Source organism: Muscardinus avellanarius (genome assembly GCF_963383645.1).
Source record: "Muscardinus avellanarius genome assembly, chromosome: 18".
Classification (NCBI taxonomy): domain Eukaryota; kingdom Metazoa; phylum Chordata; class Mammalia; order Rodentia; family Gliridae; genus Muscardinus; species Muscardinus avellanarius.
Window position 1 is genome coordinate 6,050,722 of NC_137804.1, and position 21,211 is coordinate 6,071,932.

Consider the following 21,211-nt stretch of genomic DNA (forward strand, 5'->3'; position numbering starts at 1 on the left):
GCCTGGCCCGATCGCTCTGCGGCCAGGCGTCGGGAGAGCACGAGCCCCTTTGCCATTGATGTGGACGAATAGAAAGTTCCTTGAAATTGCATTTGTTTTGAATTAGACCTTAACTCAGTTTTTTCCAGTGAAATTTTTACTTTTGACTAGTAGTAAATGCCTTTGGGCTTTCAGATATTTATATTTATACTAAAGATATGTTATGTTGAGGAAGGTGGTAGTTTTACCTAGTTTGGGGGACTTTTGAAAGAAAATGTAGCATTTTGCTAGTAGCTATTTTTGGCACCCTGGTGTTAGAATCTGAAGCATCTGAACAGATTCCTTCTTCAACCACATTCCTTTTCTTAAGCATAATTCATCTCTACATAAATATCCTTTGTGAAAGAAAATTTAGAGCCCTCCATTTTAAAAAGCTTTCTTGCTTTGCATAAAACTCTAAAGTATTTAATTTCAAAGTTATATTGATATTAATACATAGATTCAGTTTTGTCTTTAAAGTGTATCACAATTTATTTCTTGCCATTTTTGTGTAAAATTTACAGAAAGAGTGTTGCATCCTGCGCTCCAAAGGTAACGTCTTATTACTATACAGCTCTTTCTATTTTTTTCTCTGCTTTTATCTTTAACTCTGTTGTTATGTGTGCTGGAACATTTTAAGAAAAACGCTTTCTGCTTGTTCTGTAGAGCAGTGCTAAGTGTAAACAGGCGTGTGTCTAGTAGTGCTCCTGGCTAGCCTGGGAAGCACATCTTCAGAGCAGTGGCTCGTCTACACTAAGTTTCCACAGCATCTTCTGGCGGGAGAATGGGATTCTATTTCATATTCAGGTTTCAATCTCATTTCAGTGCAGAATTAGTCATTTCTGCAGAAGGTGAAAAGTTTCTCCAAAGGTATAAAAATGTAAATTATTTTTAATACGTTTCTGGGATCTACAAGATCTAAATGAACCCTTGCACATAAATTTCTTAGGTAGATTCATGGGAGTATGGAACTGGAGAATCAGTAACTCTAAGTGGTGGGAGAAAATGGAAATGTATAAATAACAGTTTTATAACTTGAAGTGTCTTGTGGCTGTCTCTCCCTCGGGTGTCTTAATAAGCGTGTATGAGCTCACACGTGCATGACAGTCTCCAGCCTTCCCACAGTGTGGACCTACTCCGTGTGTCCACCACTGTGTGGCTCTTCAGAGAGCTGTCTAGTTCTGCAAGCTGGCTAGGTTAAGAGTTAGTGGGACGGGGCCTCCGCTGCTCCTGGCCGCCGGCCCTGAGCACTCACTGTCCTGCCCCCCTCGTGTTCCTTTATGGCCTAGCTGACGTTCTGTGTTCATGGGCCTCGGTGGTCTGCTTACGTGGGGACGCTACACCCGTGAGGCGCTCTCGGCACCCCAGGGGGCTGGCGCTAAGTGTCCCTGTAATGTCGTCCAGCCTGAAGTACAGATTTACGTTTCTGCATCCTGGATTGCAGACGAGTCGGTTACTCACATCGGTGTAGGCACCATGGCAGGCTGAAAGTTGTCCTCAAAAGAAAGGATTGCTCTTTCTCCATCTGTTTTCTTCACTACTGCAACCAAGGACAAGCATTCCTCAGTTTTCACTTGAACTGAAAGCAAGACTGGGGCCAGGCTTAGGGGCACACGCCTGTAATTCCATACTTGGCATGATGGTGGATCAAGGAGGATTGCAGGTTTGAGGCCAGGCTCGGCAACTTAGCAATTGAGTTAACAACCTTGACACCCAGAAGTTAGAAAGGCCTGGGAAGCGCTCAGAGGTATATGCCCCTGGGTGCAGTCCCTCGTACTCCCCTAAAACAGGAAGGAAAAAAGTGAGGCTTGGGGCTGGGAGTCTGAGTCAGTGGTAAAGGGGTAGAGTGTGTGCTTGGCACATGTGAAGACCTGGGTACAGTCCCCAGGACAGAGCCCCGGGTTCAAATGTCATAAAGACAACGATCCCATGTCCAGAAACCCTACAGTCAGCTGGAGTGCTCGTCTGACCACCTGCTTCAAAGCTTTGCCACGAGGCGGTTCTCGCAGTATGCCTGTCAGCCAGAGGGCACATGGAGTTGTCTGTGTGTTCCAGCAGTGCTGTGGCCTTTCCCCAGGTCCAGGGTCTCAGAGAGAGGGAAGGCAGGGTCGGGCGGAGCGTGTGCTCGCCGGCGCACAGCCCACCGTTGCCCTCCGTGTTGGAGACTGGCCCTCCTCCCTTGGGAGGTCCATCTCCTCAGAGCGCGCTTTGCACTTCTGCATATTGGAGTCTCTGTCTAGCTTTGTACTGGTCTCTTGTTTTCGGTGAGCTTCGGTGAGGTTTTGGAAGCCTGGGAAGCATGTTTCTGTTTTAAAGTTACTGTCCAGTTCACTTTCTGGCTGCTGGTTTAGGGCTGGCTAAGCAGTATTGGCTCAGCAGCTCCTTGGATCTCCTTTTTGCTGCCTGCCGCTATTGGCATAATTAAACTGGCTTGAATTTCTACTTCTCAATCTTCTGAGGAGTGATTGAGATTTGTAGTTTTAAAACTCAAGATTTCTTTTAAAATTCTAAAACTTAGCCAGGCGTGGTGGCACACATTTGTAATGCCCGTGCTTGGGAGGCTGAGACAGGAGGATCACACAGGTTCGAAGCGAGCCTCAGCTACTTAATGAGGCTCTCAGCAACTTACTGAGACCCTGTTTCCAAATAAAGTATAAAATAGGTCTGGGAGTATAGCCGGGAGGTAGAAAAGCCCCTGGGTTCCACCCCCAGTACCACACACACAAAAAAAAACTCTTAAAACTTCAGTTTAATTTTTTTAAACTAAATATTGTAGTCCTCTTACAGAACTAAATATAAGTATAAACAATATAATTGCTTGTACAGTAAAGATTTTCGGCTTTATTGTGAAAGTTAAAATTGTGTTGTTGATGTCCAAGTCTTAGAATTGCCTTGAAATAAACAAAAAATTACACAGGGGCTTTTCTAAACTAAGATGCTTGTAGTAATTCTGAGTCTCATTATCTGCTTTTGAATTTCCATACAATTTGCATAGCGTGAGGATTTGTGAAAATGCTCTGGGAAAACCAGCTTAGGTTCAGAGTATCTTAGCCAGGTGCCCTGCGGACGCCTCGGGAGCGCCTGCCTGTGGCTTGTGACTGTGGAGGGCCGGTCGGCGCCGGGACCGCAGGCACTTAGCTGTCTGGCGCGGCAGCTGTCCTCACTCTGCTGTCGATGGGAGCAGGTTGGAGCCCCTGAGTCTTTTGCATCACCAGAGTCGCTGTGAGTGGAGGGCAGGGAGGGTGAGGACAGCACACGGGCGCAGACCCACTCAGCCGGGAGACGGGAGCAGAAGGCCGCGTTCACATGCGCGGCCAAGAGCTGGTCACGCTTCCTTTCCATAGGGCGGGTGATTGCAGCTTTTCCTTATTTAATTTTGCTGATAAGTTTTGAGAATTTTTGTTTGTTTCTGTTGTTTTAGACTTGGTAATATCACAATTTTCATGTGTATTTAGGCTGTATATTTGTGGCTATAATGCGGTGGAAACCATATTTTGTATGCATATTATGTAATAGAGATGCTTTGTAATTATCTTGAACTTTTTATCAGTAAAATGGCTACTGTTGCTGTTTTGGTTTCTCTAAGGTTCGATGTACTTTATGTTTAACTTGTTCCCCATCTTTTTATGTTTACCTCTTTGTTCTCAACATGCTGTATTAAACCCTTCTTCACCTGAACGCATCGTTCTGACGTCATCGTTGTGGTGGCATTGTTACACAGCACTACAAAACCTGCTCCACACCTGGACGGGTAAGAGCCACGTGCTTCTGATCCTGGGGGCCCGGGTGGCCAGGGTAGACTGGGTGGTGGTGAGCCTTCTTAGGGCACTCCTGGCGCTGGGCGTCTCCCGTAACCACGTCTTCCTTGAGGATCGCAGGGAGCAGGAGGCTTGAGACCTGTGGATCTCGAGGCAGTGAAGGGCCTGTGCACATGGTGGCCTTCTCAGCCGTGGGTCTTGGATGTCCCAGTACAGACCGGTTCTCAGAATCAAGTACAATTTGTTATCAAACTCTACCGAAGATGGACTTAAGCCAGTGGCGGAGAGGAAAAAAACGGGCTCACTCTAATTGGGTCAAATTCCTGTTTCCTTTAGCGAAGTAGATGTGGGGTTCTCATTCCCAGCGTACATCAAGTGCTGGCTTTATTTCAGATCTGTGGGCATGGTAATCATTAAATACTCTTGGGTACTGGGTTTTTTTTTGTTGTTGTTGTTTGTTTGTTTTGTTTGTTTTGGTGGTACTGGGGTTCCTGGAAGCCCTTCTACCTCTGGGCTACACTCCCAAACCTATTTTATACTTTTTATTTGGAAACAGGGCCTCTTAGGCCAGCGCGGCTGGCTTCGAACCTGCTCGATCCTCCTGTCTCCGCCTCCCAAGCGTGGGGATTACAAGCGTGCGCCACCACGCCCGGCTTGGGTACTGTTTTGGGCTGAATTCTCATCAGACTAGTTACTTGGGTTTCTGTTGTGGCAGGGTGCATGTTGTCTTCGGACTGGTTATCTCTGGGTTTGAAGTAATCGAGCAAATTGAGAACCTGAAAACTGATGCTGCGAGCAGGCCATACGCTGACGTGCGAGTCATCGACTGCGGGGTGCTCGCCACCAAGCCCGCCAAGGACGGTAAGCGCTCAGCAGGGACGCCGCACTGTGTGCTGAGGACCAAGAACTCCGGATCGAGGTTGTGAAAAGGCACTCTGGCTTAACACATCTGCCTATGCCCTGTCTGTAGCACCCGCCTCTGGCCCGCCAGCAGCCCCCTTGACCCGCGCCTCCTCGGTACGCACTTGCTGCCAGGCCACGGCCCCTTCTGACTGCGCCACGCCAACTCTCGCTGCTCCCTGCCTTGCCCCCTGCTCTCCTGCGCTGTCTCCTCGCCAGTCTCCCGCGTGGCCTCCAGGACCTTGGTGTGCTCTCTACCGCACCCAGAGAGGCCGCGAGAGGCTGAGGCTCCTGCTCCAGACCTCCAGGCGCTCCCTTCTCCGCCAGCCAGCCCAGGCCCGAGGCAGCCCTTCACAGTGCTGTAAGGCACCCTGGCTCTTGCGGTCTTTCCGGCCTCATCCCTCATTCTGGCCATGTGCAGACGTGTCCCTTACATGGGGCCTTGGTTCTGGTTGCTGGTCTCTAGAACTCTGCACAGCCCTCCCTTCCCCACGCTGGGCCTCCACCCTGTTCCCTGGGCACTGTGGTGGCTTGTTGCAGCTGGCTGTGTCTTAGCAGTCACTATCTGTTACAGTAGCTCCCCCAGCTGGAAGACAGACTGCACAAGGACCAGGGCTTCATTACTGAACAGTCTTGCAGGAAAGTGTATTAGCAACTTGAAAAAAGTTTATTTAAATTTCATTTTTAAGCCGGGCATAGTGTCTCATGCTTGTAATTTCAGCATTTAGGAGGCTGAGACAGGAGGATTGCAGTTGGCAGACAGCCTCAGCTACTTAATGAGGCCCTCTGCAACTCAGTGAGACCCTGTTTCAAAGTAAAAAATAAAAATAGGGCTGGAGGTGTAGCTCGGAGGTAGAATGCCCATGAGTTCCATCCCCAGTACCACAAAATAAATAAATAACTTTTATTTTTAGTTTGCTATACATAGAGCCTAGCTTACAACACTAATTTTTAATGTGGTAGGGGTTTTTATGCATAGGTAGGTACTATACCTAGTCCTAATATTTTTGTTGATATTTAAAGTTTTTGAGAAAAAAAGGAAGAAGATAACACATTCAGAAGACTCGGATTCCTCTTCCAATTCCTCTTCCTGTTCAGAATCATCTTCAGAAAGTGCAGTTGAACGGGAGCGAGGCCGGAGGAGGAAGCACAAGAGGAGGCCTAAAGTTAAACATTCTAAAAAGAGACGCAGGGAAGCCAGCAGCTCAGAAGAGCCGAGGAGCAAGCGCGGAGGGAGCCCCCCAGGGTAAGCGTGGGCCTCCCGCGTCAGTGCCGGGATGGGGAGTGTGTCCAGGCGTAGCTCAGTGTTCCTGCCTCCGATTGACGGATAGCATCTTGCAAACCGAGGAGCAGCATAGTTTTTTTTTTGTTTTGTTTTGTTTTTTGTTTGTTTGTTTGTTATTGTTGTTTTTTTGGTGGTACTGGGGGTGGAACCTAGAGGCTTTCTACCTTCGGGCTATACTCCCAGACCCATTTTATATTTTATTTGGAAACAGGGTCTCACTAAGTTGTTGAGAGCCTCACTACGTAGCTGAGGCTGGCTTCGAACCTGTGTGATCCTCCTGTCTCAGCCTCCCAAGTGCAAGGATTACAAGTGTGCACCACCACGCCTGGCTTAGCATAGGCTTTTTAGTTATGTCTCCAGAGGAAGATTTGTGTGTTTTCAGGAAAATAATCTCTGAACCTCTTACAAAGAAAACAGGTAGGGCCAGGCATAGTGACACATGCCCACAACCCCAGCAACTCAGCAGGCTGAGGCAGGAGGATCTCAGTGTAGGAGGCCATCCTAGGCAACTTAGCAAGACCATGTCTCAAAATAAAAAGGGCTGAGGCTGTAGCTCAGGTATAGAACACTGCCACGCTCAATCCTCAGTACTAAAAGAAAAGAAAAATGCTAGGCTCATTTGACATTTTTCATGTCAAAATTACACTACGATGAATTTTTCACTGGGTTGAGGTTGTTATATGTACTTCTTTGAGGATCATGTAACCCTTTTGAGTGATCTTGAGAGCTCTCAGTTTTGCTGTTATTTTCACGTCTGATTTCATTATTTTGATATGCTTTTATTTGTGAGATGCCAGCGCTACACACCTTAGTGGGTGCTGGTTTGTTCTTTCAGTCACTCTGAGAGGAGCGACGCCGAAGAAAAGAGGTCAGTGGACTGCAGTGCTAAGCGGGAAAAGCCTGTGGTCCGCCCGGAGGAGATTCCACCCGTGCCGGAGAACCGCTTCTTACTACGAAGAGCCATGCCTGAGGCCAGCGCGGAGCCTGAACAGTAAGTGAGGTGGCTGGCCTGTGGGCTTTCGCTTCTCATGGCCGGTCCCACCGCTTCACTCAGCTTCATACGCGTGGCGAGCGTGGCCCGAGCTCCAAGCACTTTGAAAGCTAGTGTGGGTGGTGGCAGATTAAGCAGGGCACGTTCCTCACCTTCAGAATCCAGGTCGCTAAAGAGGTAAGGACAGGAGGCTGCGTTAAGGTGGTCAGGGGAGAGGTTCTTACTGGAGGTCTGCAAAGACTTCACTACTGATCCTACTGCCTTAGCCTTTCATTATAGAGAGGAGGTTTCGGTTAGTAGTTAATTCTGTGGGTACAGTTGAGTGGTTAAGCATTGTTCTTATTTTAATACTACATAATTAATTGCATGGTGATTGAAGATATAATAGTATCATAAATAAGTTACTGTTGTTAACTGGTAAAAGCTAATGTGGGTCTTTAGATTTGGTCTATACTTTTCTATTTTTAATGGTACTGGGAATTAAACCTAGGAGCATTTTATCTCTGAGCTATGCTTAGCGGGGTTTTTTTTTGTTTTTTTTGTTTTGTTTTGTTTTGTTTTGAAACAGTTTCGCTGAGGGACTCAGTAAATTGTTCAAGCTGACCTTGAACCTGCCACCCTCCTGTTTCAGCCTCCTTAATACTGGAATTACAGATATCTGCCTCCACAAACACTCAGCTAGCCTATACTATTTAATATATTTATATAGTTGACTTAAATTTAGAATTATTAAAATAATGTGTGAAGAAAAATACCATAAATGGCTAGTGTAATTGTAAGTTCCTTATGATTAGTTACTCTGAAAGCTGAGAAGTTATACAGATGTCTGTACATAAGGTTACTGTTTCATTTATTTAAAAAAAAAAAAATGGGGAGCCGGGCATGGCACACTTGTAATCCCAGTATTCCAGAGGCTGAGACCAGAGGATTGCAGTTTGCAGATAGCCTCAGCTACTTAGTGAGGCCCTCCACAACTTAGTGAGACCCTGTTTCAAAATAAAGAATAAAAAATTAGGCAGGAGTATAGCTCGGAGGTAGAATGCCCCTGGGTTTCATCCCCAGACCTGGGGGGAAAAAATGGGGAGATGCACTAGGGATGGAGCCCCACACCTTGTGCATTGCGCTCAGCACTCTACCACTGAGCTACACCCCAGCCTTCCACAGATGTCTTATGTTGTTTGGTAGTAGGGATTGAACCCAGGGCCTCACATGTGCTAGGCAAGTGCTCTACCACTGAGCTATCCATCCCCAGCTCCAGCCCTTTTTCTTGTATTTTGAGATGGAGTCTCACTGAATGATCCTCCTGCCTCAGCCCCCTGAGAAGCTGGGATCACAGGCATGCACCCCACAGATGCCTTTAAATAAAAGTATTACCAATTACAAGAATGGGGTTCTTTTGTGGGAGGAGTAGCTTAGTAAGGGTTCAAAGTTAGTGGCCCCTCTTAAAACAGCTAATGTTAATGCCATCCATCTGGTAACCATGATCTGCAGTGAGATTTCATATGTCACCTCTGGAAATACCTTTATACAGATGGGTGATGGGCGGAGCAATTTGAAATGCTATGTTTCTTTTATGGTGCTGAAGATCTAACCCAGGTGTCACACATGCTGGGTAAGCGCTAGCACTAAGATACATCTTAGCCCTCTTTATTTTATAGTGATGCAGGGTCTTGCTAAGTTGCCCGTGTTGGCCTTGACCTCGTGATCCTCCTGTCTCAGCCTCCCAGGGAGCTAGGATGGCAGGGGTGGGCGCTGTGCCCAGCTTGAACCAGTGTGCGGTGTGGCGTGGTGCACCGCGGGCAGCACAGGCATTGAGAGCAGCACCGTGGCAGCAAGCCCTCACGTGGGGGTGGAGCTGAGTCCCGGGTGTGGTCCTCTCTCGGGATGCGCGGAGCTTGTGGTGGGAGCGTCGGTCCTGTGTGTGAGTGGGGGCGCCTGGCACCTGCTCAGCCTTAATCCTCATCACCACTTCCCTTCTAGGAAGATTCCAGATGTCGCGCCCATCGTAAGCGATCAGAAGCCGTCGGTGTCGAAGTCTGGACGGAAGATTAAAGGAAGGGGTACAATCGTACGTGTGTTTAAACTTTCTTTTTTCAAACTGCTTACCTAAACAGTATTTTTTTGTTTGTTTGTTTTTAACCTATCAGCAAAGCCCCAACTTTGATTTTAGGTATAATTCAAAATCTGTTCCAGGACTTCATCAGTTATGGGAGGGGCCTGCTGTTGGGTGGGCCTTATGAAGTATCAGGGGACACGGGAGACAGTCAGTGCTCATGCTCGGTACTGAGTAAGCACGGCTGGGAAGGGAGCGGCCAGGACCTTGGAGAGGGGCCGGCGTGACCCCAGGCTTGCGAAAGGCAGCCCTTCCTGTCTCAGCGCCTGTGTCTGACACAGCTGCCTACATCTTGACTGCCTGTAAAGGGGCGTGGGTTGGGTCTTACCCGACTGCCCTCTAGCAGACAGTTGAGAAGCATTTTATAAGTAGGTCTTCCCTTCGTTGTGTTCAAAGCGCTATCACACGCCGCCACGGTCCCGGTCCTGTTCTGAGTCAGACCCTGACGACAGCAGCGAGACCCCTCCCCACTGGAAAGAGGAGATGCAGAGGCTGAGGGCGTACAGGCCCCCCAGCGGGGAGCGGTGGAGCAAAGGAGACAAGTAAGAGCTTCGCCTCTGAGTGCTGAGGGAGGGCGGGACCCTGGGCTGTCATTACCACTGACAGCTAGAATTGGCCAAGGGGACACTGGAGAAAGGAGCGCTCTTAACGAGGTGAGGTGATGGCACTGGGGCTCCTACCTCAGAATTCTGTCTTCTTTCCTGAGTATCTTCACGGACCTACTCAGTTGTAGAAATAATGTGGACCGGGAAGCTACAGCACCTTCTTTCCTAGCTGGACGTCTCAGTTTGATGGATTAATTGTGGGTGGGAAACCTGTAGCCAGTGCATACGTAACATCTGACCCAGGGACCACCGCCGGTGTGTCCCAGAAGTGTACCCAGCGCTCAGCGTTGGTGAGACCCTGCAGTGTAGAGCCTGTTTGGGACGTGGGGCTGGCTCCAGGAGAGCTAGTGGAAAACACACCGCGGGGCCTGTGCAACTCCTGGCGGGAGAACTTTTCTCTGGCCGCATCTGGCCATGTGCCTTGAAGCGGAGCCGGAGAAGGCGTGCGCCCGCTTTGTGGGAGCAGCTCGGCAGTGCTGTGGGCTCTCCCTTTAAGGCCTTGACATCACCGCTGGCACTGCTAGGCTGTCAGCTCCCGTGCAGTTCTGCTTCAATTTCTATTTTAAGTAGGTCACCTACAACCCTGAGGGGTCTCGATTGCCCATGTGAGGTAGGAAAAAAATGGGCCATTCTAGCTTCATAAGAAAAGCAGGCTTCCCGTTGGGTGTGGTGGTGCATGACTGTAATCTCAGTACTTGGGAGGCTGAGACAGGAGGAGCCAGGTTCAAGGCTAGCCTCCGCAACTTGAGGAGACCCTGTTTTAAAATAAAAAAATAGCCGGGCGTGGTGGCGCACGCTTGTAATCCCCGCGCTTGGGAGGCAGAGACAGGAGGATCGCGCTGGTTCGGAGCCAGCCTCACTGGCTTAAGAGACTCTGTTTCCACATAAAAATGTTAAAAAAAAAATAGGTCTGGGAGTGTAGCCCGTGGGAGTGTATACCGGAGGTAGAAGGGCTTCCAGGAACCCCAGTACCACCAAAAAAAAAAAACAAAAACAAAAATAAATAAATAAATAAATAAAATTGGGCTAGGGGTTTAGCTCAGAAGTAGAAAGCCTCTGCGTTCAACCTCTAGTACCAGAGAAAATAGTCTTCTCTTTAAAGAAAAAAAAAAGGTTGTTGTTTGGGTCAGGGCTGAGGGTGCTGGTGGCCAGTGCTCCATGGAGAGAGCTTGCCATGGTCTCCTGAGGCCCAGGCTCCGTCCCGAGCATCGCCCCACCCACACACGAGGCACAACAAAAGGTGGACGTTGGCGACTCTTAAAAACTGCTCCTGGAGGAAGAGGGTCTGAGCAGCTCACGGCGGGAAGCTCAGATGTCAACAGTGCGCTCATGATTCGCTGGTTTGGTTTTCACTAGCATTTTCTTAACAAATTGGAAATTTCTTGCTCAGCTTTGGAAAACCCTTTTTGTAAGTGAGCCTGTTAGTAGTTGTCATTATTTGTCTCTGAAAGTATAAGGTAGAGACCGGTGTCGTAATTCTGATTCACATGTCTTGTTTGTCCTTGAAGTGTTGATGTCATGGGCACTTTGATGTTAACTGAGAAAGTCTGGAAAGCACCTTACCAGTAACGCACGTGCTGTGTCCTTGTCTGTAGGTTACGTGGCCCCTGTTCAAGTCGCTGGGACGAAAGGAGCTTATCCCAGAGGTCCAGATCGTGGTCCTGCAGTGGACATCGTTCAGACCTTAGCACAGCACGGCCTCCTGACGGCCACCACAGAAAACACAGAAAAGGAAAAAAGGTTAAGCATAAAAAGAAGGCTAAGAAGCAGAAACACTACAGGAGACGTAAACAAACTGAGAAGAGAAGAGCTGTACCATCTGACATGGAATCCACAAAGTCTTCCGCGAGACAGGTGAAGTCCTCCTGGGACAGAGACAGGAGGTCGCGCTCCTCCTCCTCATCTCGCCACTCGTCCAAGAGGGCCTGGTCCAAGTCTGACAGAGATGACCGTAGTTCTTCCACCCATTCCAGCAGAGACTCCTACAGACCCAGGTCTCGCTCCCGGTCTCGTTCTAAAGGAAGCTCACGATCGAGGACTGCCTCGAAGTCTTCTTCACGTTCTCGGAGTAGATCAAAGTCCAGGTCAAGTTCCAAGTCTGGGCACCAGAGGACAGCATCAAAATCACCAAGAAGAACAGCTGCGCAGTTAAGTGAAAGTAAGCCAGTTAAAACAGAGCCGGTAGGAGCAGCGGTGCCTCCAGGTGAGACGGTGGGCGTGCAGCCGGTGGTGGCGGAAAGTCTTCCTGTGATACCGCTGAGCGACAGCCCCCCGCCCTCACGGTGGAAACCTGGGCAGAAGCCCTGGAAGCCCTCCTACGAGCGGATTCAGGAAATGCAAGCTGAAGCAGCCCGCTTGCTGCCCGCCCAGAGCACGTACAGCTTAGCAAACTTGAGAGGGGCTGGGAGTTCATCATCCTGCCGTAAGAGGGAGAAACGTTCCGACAGCGATCGGAGTGCTTATTCAAAATACAGTGACAGAAGCTCTGAAAGCTCGCCGAGGTCAGGGAGCAGATCTTACCGGAGTAGATCTTACTCTAGATCCTACACAAGGTCACGGAGCCCAGCCAGCTCACGTTCGCGGTCTCGGTCGCTGTCATCCAGGTCTCGTTCCCGAAGCCGGTACAGTGGTCGTTCACAGAGCAGTCGGTCCTCCTCCTACACCTCCACCAGCAGTAACGACGGACGGCGAGCCAGGAGGAAATTTAGATCCAGTAGGAAAAAAAGAGCTTCCAGTAAAAGGCGCAGCAGCATCTCTGAAAAGATGCTTCGCAGTAAATATGCCAAAGGTAGAGAGAAGTCTTCACGTCAGAGAGCAGGTCGCGAAAGCAGGTCATCTTTGGATTATTCTTCCAACAGTGAGCGGTCAAGTGTTCGGGTTACACAGTCAGCCCAGGACAAAGAAAAGCAGGGTAAAATGGAAATGATGAATAGCAAGCAGGAAAAAAGCAGAGATAAGGAGAAAGCCAAGCCTGGACGGGAATGCCCTCGAACAAAAAGCAGGACTTGGAAAGAGGCTCGCTCTGATCACTTTGGCAATGGCAGGAAACCCAAGAGGAAGAATCAGGCTGGGAGCAAGTGGGACTCAGAGTCAGACTCAGAGCGCGAGGTGGCCAAGAACAGCGAGAACGATGGCCCGCGGTCTTCTGATAAGGAGGAAGGCGAGGCCACGTCAGATTCTGAGTCCGAGGTTCCTGAGGTTCCCATCAAAGCCAAACCCAAGACAAAGCCTTCAGCAAGCGCTGCGCCGCCTGGTGACAGCGCCTGGGAACCGAGCAAGCAGCGGCGCTCCGCCTCTGCCTCGGAGGACTCCTGCTCTAACCCGGAACACACAGCGGCGCAGCCACGGAAGCACCAGCACGGGCCCCAGGGCGGCTTGAGAAGGGAGCACGCCAAAAAGGCCAGGGAGCACTCGAAAGGGAAGAAAGGCAAAAAGCACGAGGCTCCGAAACGGAAACAGGCCTTCCGCTGGCAGCCTCCGCTGGGATTTGGCGAGGAGGAGGAGGAGGAGAGTATCGAGAAGCCAGCTACTCAGAAGTCCAAGTTTGAAAAGGACCAGGTTTCTGGAAGCACTGGAACCATAAAAGATGGTATTCCCAAAGCTGAGAAACCTCGCGAGGAGGGTAGCCTTTCAGGCAGAGACGACCCCGTGGCGGCACCGGCACGCCTCGATCCGCTTGCTGAAGGAGGGAGCGAGCCCGGCACCTGTCCCACAGCTTTAAGTACTGAGGAGAGGGTGGCCAGCTCTCCCCCGACCCCTCAGCACGTGGAAGAGAGCGCCCCGAGCAGAGCAGAGGACGTGCTTCAGACAGATGACAATATGGAGATTTGCACTCCCGAGAGGGGCTCCCCAGCCAAGGCGGAGGGGGCTTCTCCTACAGCAGTGGACGCCGTGGAGACGGGCGTGCTCACAGAGAATCCCGAGCCCCAGGAGGTGAAGCCGGAGAGCAGGACACAGGACGCAGTGGGGCGGGGGGACGGCAGCTCCACCGGCCCTGCCGGTGCTGGCGAGGAGGTAGCTGAGAGGAGCCAGGTGGAGGTCCGCCTCACAGATAACAAGTGGAAACCCCTGCAGGGTGCGGGCCACCTGGCCGTGCCCACGGTCACCACATCCAGCGCCGTGGAAGCCAAGGCACTGGCCGCTGCGCCTGAAATGAAGCCGCAGGGCCTTAGGATAGAAATTAAGAGCAAAAGTAAAGTCCGGCCTGGGTCTCTCTTTGATGAAGTGAGAAAGACGGCACGTCTGAACCGCAGGCCGAGAAACCAGGAGAGTTCAAGCGACGAGCACACACCCAGCCGGGATGGCGATAGCCAGTCCCGGAGTCCAAGCCGCTCTCGCAGTAAATCTGAAACCAAATCCCGGCACAGAACGAGGTCTGACTCCTACAGTCACTCCCGAAGTCGATCGAGAAGCTCCACGTCGTCCCACCGGTAAGCCGTTCTCGCCTTTCTGTCTTCGCAGGAGAGGCTGGTTGTTGTTTAGTTGGAAAGACGTCAGCCTTAGGGACGGTACAACTATTCCAAATGTCTGGGAAGAAGTAGGTTATTCTATGTGACCCAGAGAAGGGAATAAAGATGAAACTTGGCTTAGTTTAACATACTGTTGTTATCAGTGAAAACACTATCAGTAGAAATGAGTTGCCCATAGCCGGCGTGGTGGCGCACGCTTGTAATCCCTGCGCTTGGGAGGTGGAGGCAGGTTCGCGCAGGTTCGAAGCCAGCCGCGCACGCTGGCTTAGGAGACCCTGTTTCCAAATTAAAAAATATAAGAAATAGGTCTGGGAGTGTAGCCCAGATGTAGAAGGGTTTCCAGGAACCCCAATACCACCAAAAAAAAAAAAAAAGGAAAAAAGAAAAGAAATGAGTACCCCCATAGGTGATGAGTTCACCATCTTTTTTTTTTGTGTGTGTGTGTGTGTGTGGTACTGGGGTTCCTGGAAGCCCTTCTACCTCCGGGCTACACTCCCAGACCTATTTTATATTTTTGAAACAGGGTCTCTCTTACACCAGGCTGGCTTTGAACTCTGCCTCCCAAGCGCGAGGATTACAAGCGTGCGCCACCACGCCCAGCCACCATCTTTATTTTATTCACCTTTCTTTATTGGCACTGGGGATTGAACCCAAGGGCATTGCATCCCCAAACTACATCTTCAGCCCTTTGTTGTTTGTTTATCTTTATTTGTTTATTTTTTGCGGTACTGGGGATGGAATCTAGGGGCACTCTACCTCCAAGCTACACTCCTAGCCCTATTTTTTAGTCTTTTTATATGTGAAACAGGGTCTCACAGAGTTGCAAAGGGCTTTGCTAAGTAGCTGAGGCTGTCTGCGAACTGCCGGTCTCAGCCTTCCGAATGCTGGATTGATTTATTTATTTATTTATTTATTTATTTATTTATTTATTTATTTATTTTGGTGGTACTGGGGTTCCTGGAAGCCCTTCTACCTCTGGGCTACACTCCCAGACCTATTTTATACTTTTTATTTGGAAACAGGATCTCTTAAGCCAGCGCGCACGGCTGGCTTCGAACCTGCATGATCCTCCTGTCTCCGCCTCCCAAGCGCGGGGATTACAAGCGTGTGCCACCGCGCCTGGCCTTATTATTTATTTTTAATTATTTACCATTCTGGGGGTGGAACTTAGGGACATTCTACTCCCAGCCCTATTTTATTCTTTTATTTTGAAACAGGGTCTCACTAAGTTGCTGAGGTTGTCTTTGAACCTGCAATCTACTTGTCTTCGCATCCCGAGTACTGGGATTACAGGTGTGCCACCATGCCAGCTTGCTTCTTTGTGTTGACACAGGCTCTCTAAAGGTGTGTGTGAGGCTGGTCCCTGACCTGGCCAGCGATGACTGTGAAGGGAACCTTGAGCTCACGGGCTCGCTGGGATTCAGAGGCCGTCCGTCTGGCCAGTATCTGCACGTGTGCCAAGGCGCGCTGCAGAGGCAAGGACACGCGTCTGCTCCATCTTCAGTTAGTGTGTGTGCGAGGGAGAGTGATCTTTAGGTGTTGCTGTGGTTCAGTTGCATCTGACTCTGCGATCAGTGTAGACTGGACAGCAGAGAGCCAGAGTGAACATCTCGAGGAGCTGGTGGAGGTGAGCTAGAGGTTAATATGTAGTTGATTTACGTTCTTTTTTTTTTGAGGGGGTGACACTGGGGACTGAACCCAGGGGCATTCTGTCTCCAAGCTCCACCCTCAGCCCTGTTTTTTAGTCTTTATTTTGAAACAGGGTCTCACTGAGTTGCCAGTGGCCTCACAAAGTAGCGGAGGCTGTCTGCAAACCGCGATCCTCCTGTCTCAGCCTCCCAAATGCTGGATGACAAGCGTGCGCCACCACGCCCGGCTTATTTTTATACTCCATTATATTGTGACTGCTTTGCATCATTAGAACTTACAGTAGAATCTCTGGCCACTCTTTCTTTTCTTATTCGTCAGTCCTTTTTCTTTCACAAACCAAGACTTGTTAAGAAAGGAACTACCAGTTGCCATGTACAGAAACTGTCCCCTTTACTTCTGTGCCCCTCCCCGTCTTGCCGGACTCACCAAGGGTTTCCTCTGCGTGCCAGTGCTGGCGCCTGGTTCAGCCCCTGCTGGAAGCCCTCCGCCAACTCTCCCTACTCCTCGGACCGTTTCACCTGGGTAGGCTTCTCTTCCTGCCAACCTCCCCAGGCCCAGAGGGCTGGTGATTCCTGGCCTTTTCGCCCAAGTTCTGGACTCCAAGGCCAGTTGTCTGCCAAGCTACGCCAGCTCCCTGCCGCTCAGGATCAGCCTGGCCATTTACAGGCCAGCAGCTGTGAGCTGTTGTGCCGGCCGGGCTTTTTCTAAGATGATAAGGGATAGGAGGGTGAGGGGATTTGCTTTGGGATGTGCGGCCCGTGCATGGTAGCAGAGGTGGCTCCTCCCGGCCGCTCTCATTTAGGCTCTCAGCTGCTTAAGCTCTCCATTAAGCCACCTCACAGAGTCTGGTTCTGTAGTTGAGTAATGGCTGGAACTTTCTTAGAAAGTATTCATTCTCTAGCAAGTCACGATAGAAGCAGGCGTGTGTTCTGACGAGTGCATAAGGATAACCCGAGAGAATGTCGCCCAAGTAGCCCGTGTACACTGTGCGCGCCTGAAGGGCAGGTTTAAAGTGGGGACCGGCGGGCCCAGGGGGGCAGAGGGCAGGACCACCCTCCGCCCTGTTTGAAGTTATTTTTTATCTTTTTTTTTTTTTATTTGTGGTACTGGGGTTCCTGGAAGCCCTTCTACCCCTGGACTACACTGCCAGACCTATTTTTTATATTTTTATTTGGAAACAGGGTCTCCTAAGCCAGCATGGCTGGCTTTGAACCTGCGCGATCCTCCTGTCTCCGCCTCCCAAGCGCGGGGATTACAAGCGTGCGCCACCACACCCGGCTTATTTTTTATCTTTTAATATTGAAGCTAGGAAAATAAATGCCCCAAGTATAAAACGTAATGCAACGCATGCCCTTGTACCTGCTAGCTGACTTGAAAACAGAGCCCTCGTGCACCACCACCCTGTTTCCTCACGCTCCTGGTGACCTGTTATTTCTAGGGTTATAACTTGGCCATTTCTTTACAGTTTTATCACACGTTGCTATCCTTCTCAGTGTTGCTTTTGGAACATTCTAGAAGTTTTAGAACTTTTACAGGTAAAAGCTTTCACACGTGCGTTCCACACTTCCTTTTCACTGATCGTGGTGTCGGGCCTGGCTGTCAGCTGCATGGTGGCTGCAGTCCCGCTAAGGGAGATGCAGCGGTCTCCTGGTGTCGCACTGGGCCCCTGCCCTTCTTGGCTTCCCTCTGTTGGTTCAGCCCGGGCTGGCCGGACGGCCGCCTCTGAGCAGCGCTGCCCGAGTCCGCTGCGCAGCGTGGGCCTTCCCTCGCTGCGGTCCCCGGCCCTTCCTGTGGCTCATCTCGCTGCTCTCACTGTAGGTCAAGAAGCTACTCCAGCAGCCGCAGCAGAGGGCGACACAGCCGAGGCCGCGGCCGCAGCAGCTCCTCCCGCAGTTATCACACTCACAGGTGGGCTGGGCCTCGGCGCCACGCGGTCTCCTGAGCTTGAGCTGCGGCTGGGAGGACAAATTGGCATTGCTGGGGACAGGCCTGCGCCCTCACCCAGCTCCTTCCTTCTCCCTGGCGGCTGCTCTTCAGAGGCCACCTTATCAGAAGGAGGATGAGAAGACCTGTGTCCCTCCCCAGAGGCCCCCTTCTTAACCAGAGCTCGAGCAGCCGCTGGCGTGGGCTGGAAGCGCAGTGGGGCGGCAGGGCAGTGGGAGGGAGGGTGTGCAGCCCCCTTTGCCCGGCCTCCGAGCTCCTGCCTGCTCCACATTTCATTGCATTCCTGCCTGGGTGGGCCTCCCCTCCCGACCACTTGGAGCCTCTGTCTGCCTGCCCCTGGCAGAGCTGCACAGAACCCGCTCTCTCTTAAGGAAACCATTGGGCATGAAGTCAAATAGAGTTAGGTTTCACTGTGTCTCCACGTGATGGGGAAAACGTCCAGGCTGTGATAGAGCCCGCCCTGCCCCACCCTTAAGATGACGGTCCTTCCTGTGATTCCTAGGACGTCCAGCAGGAGCAGGTCCAGGAGCAGCTCGTACGGTCCCCACGGCCGGTCCAGGTACGGACAGCGCTTGCGAACCACCACGGGCAGAGCTGGAAGACGGCTTTAAGCCCTTGTTCACAGTGTTGCGAAGGCGTTTTATTTTCCCGCTGAGAATTGAACCCATGGCCTCACGCACTAGGCATGCACTCTTCTGGCCTAAGCGCTGTGGGTGTTTTATTGACTCACTCAAACGCACATGCCTGTCTTTTGCGGTGCCGCCCTTCTGAAGGGGTCTTTTTGGACAGTTCCCATGGTGGGTCCTCATACTCCAGGGTCAGGGACAGAGCCTGTCAGGCTGCACTGGCGGGAGCTTGCTGAGGAGCTGCCTAACAAGACCCACGGCATTCGGTTGCACTCACTCTGTAACGGTGCGAGGACATTTCTCTCTTGACGTAAGCCTGACACGGGCGGTGCTTAGTGCTTCCAGGGCTTGTCACACGTGCATCGAGTGCCGTGCTCTGAGCAGAAGCACTCTGGAGGCCCAGCGGGCTCGTGTGGGCGCATGAATGGGAAAACTTAGCGTGCACCCTTGCTTTTCCAGTAGGTCCTACACTTACGACAGCGACTATAGCCGGAGCCGGAGCCGGAGCCGGAGCTGGAGCCGGAGCCGGAGGAGCGACAGTTACCGCCGGGGCAGAAGTTACAACAGGCGCTCCAGGTGGGTCCCCGGGCGCAGGCGCTCCAGGTGGGTCCCCAGATGGGTCCCCGGGTGCAGGCGGTCCAGGTGGGTCCCCAGGTGGGTCCCCGGGTGCAGGCGGTCCAGGTGGGTCCCCAGGTGGGTTCCCGGGCACAGGCGCTCCAGGTGGGTCCCCGGGCGCAGACGGTCCCGAGGGCACTGCGAGTGAGCACGGGCCGCCAATGTGGAGAAGGCGAGCCTACAGACATGGATGCTGGTTTCTACTTGAACCCCAGTGACTCCTGTACAGCTAGTAAAGTGGTCTTGGTGTCACATCACCAGGTGGCATTTGCTGGTTGGTCACATTTGAATCTGAAAAGGGCTTAAAAATAGTCACATGTCACTGAACAAACATTTCTTTGGAAGGGGGTAAAGAGAGCGAGCCACCAAATCATGGCCCACTTCCTTGCCGGGTGTGATGGCACATGCTTGTCATCCCAGTACTTGGGAAGCGGAGTCAGGAGGATCACAGGTTCAAAGCCAGCCTCAGCAACTTAGGCCCTCCACAACTGAGACCCTGTTTCAGCATAATAAAAAAAATAGGACTGAGGGTGTAGCTCAGAGGTCGAATGCCCCTGGGTTCAGTTCCCAGTACTGCAAAAACAAAATTAACTTAAGCCAGGCATGGTGGAACACACTTGGAATTCTAGTTCTCAGGAGGCTGAGACAGGAGGAGCACAAGTCCAAAGCCAGCCTCAGCACTTTAGGGAGGCCCTTCTTAGCGACCCAGTGGGACCCTGTTTCCAAGTCAGAAATAGTCAGGCTGGGGTGTGGCTTGGAAGGTCAATCCCCAGTACCAGAAACCTTAACGTACTAGTACCCGACTTGCCACGCTTGACCCGGTGTCCCGTGGCCTGTGTGCATGCCCACCTGCCCTCACTGGGCCACGGGTGGGTTCCCGTGCCGTTAGTGGAGCTGCTTCCTCGGGTGATCAAGTTACACACTGGTGCTCCTTTTGCACAGCACAGGAAATGCTCCTGCTCATATGCATGACTGGATTTCAAGGAGGGCCCAGCCTATGAGGTTTCTTTATAGACTCAGCCTTGACAGCGCCTCCGGTGTCACGTCACGTATACACGTATACCTATACCGGTCCCTCAAGGCCTGCTCGCCCCGGGCTCTGCCACAGCACTGGGGTTCGGAGCCACTTACATCAGAAAGGGAGGTCTGGAGCCGGGCGTGGTGGCCCACATTCCAATCCTAGTACTTGGGAGGCTGAGACAGGAGGATCCAGGTTCAAAGAAAGCTCAGCTACATAGTGAGGCCCTCTGCAACTTAGACCCTATTTCAAAATAAAGAATAAAAGATAAGACTAGGGGTGTAGCTTGTAGGTAGAATACCTCAGGGTTCAATCCCCAGTACTGCATAAAAAAAGAAATAAAGGGACCCAGGCGTGGTGGCACACGCTTGTAATCCCAGGAGGCTGAGACCAGAGGATTGCAGTTTGCATACAGCCAGACAGACTCAGCTACTTAGTTCCTCTACAACTTAGCAAGACCCTGTTTAAAATAAAGAATAAAAAATAGGGCAGGGGGTGTAGCTCAGAGGTCAGATGCCCCTGGGTTCCATCCCCAGACCTGCAAAAAAAAAAAAAAAAGAAAGAAAAGAGAAAGGGAGCCCAGGATAAGTCCAGAGGTGGGAGGTGGGGCGCTGAAGGGCTTGTGTGCTGTGTCTGGTTGCACAGGAGCTGTAGGTCCTATGGCTCTGACAGTGACAGCGACCGAAGTTACTCTCATCACCGGAGCCCCAGTGGGAGCAGCAGATACAGCTGAGGACGTCCTTTTCCGACGCGTCACGCCTGTTTTGTAAATATTCCAGTAACTTAAAGTTTAAGCAACTTAATGGCAGTCTGTGGTTCTGTTTCAGTATTAGAGATGAATTTCAAAGATAGGCACTTAGTTGTTTCCCATTCGTTCCTGTGTGTAGAATGATTTGGAAAATATAGACATGTCTCCTAGAAATTTTTATGCCACATGTTACAGTAGCCAACTACGGAATTTTCGTTTTCTTGAATCAAGAAATTCTGAAACTTATGTAAGTATATTTTGCAATATTATTTTAGGTGGACTTTCTCTTCATCTCATGTATTCCTTAGAATACAGATTCTTTTTGCCCGTTTTTCAGGTTTTAGCATACGTGCTGCCAAGCATAAAACTGTGAAGGAAAATTATTATAGGCAGCCAGATGTTTGTTTACCAGGGACATGGTCTTGTAAAAGACCACCCAGAGTCAGTACCGTGGCACCTGGGAGCAGCGGC

At 50.9% G+C, this 21,211-nt stretch overlaps 1 protein-coding gene across 2 annotated transcripts in view; it reads left to right on the forward strand.

The window, feature by feature from the left end:
* Positions 1-20,725, forward strand: part of NKTR (natural killer cell triggering receptor) — a gene marked incomplete at both ends in the record, with an annotated part of 36,532 nt that extends 15,807 nt beyond the window's left edge. Inside the window, 11 exons of one of the 2 annotated variants that reach the window (XM_080715923.1) lie at positions 3,740-3,769; positions 4,492-4,637; positions 5,700-5,922; positions 6,797-6,952; positions 8,933-9,020; positions 9,462-9,607; positions 11,266-14,100; positions 17,608-17,697; positions 18,236-18,292; positions 18,819-18,935; positions 20,638-20,725. In XM_080715923.1, coding sequence (XP_080572049.1) covers positions 3,740-3,769; positions 4,492-4,637; positions 5,700-5,922; positions 6,797-6,952; positions 8,933-9,020; positions 9,462-9,607; positions 11,266-14,100; positions 17,608-17,697; positions 18,236-18,292; positions 18,819-18,935; positions 20,638-20,725 — 3,976 coding nt within the window. The remainder of the gene's footprint in view (positions 1-3,739; positions 3,770-4,491; positions 4,638-5,699; positions 5,923-6,796; positions 6,953-8,932; positions 9,021-9,461; positions 9,608-11,265; positions 14,101-17,607; positions 17,698-18,235; positions 18,293-18,818; positions 18,936-20,637) is intronic. The other variant, XM_080715924.1, reaches the window with a different exon arrangement.
* Between the last annotated feature and the right edge of the window lie 486 nt (positions 20,726-21,211).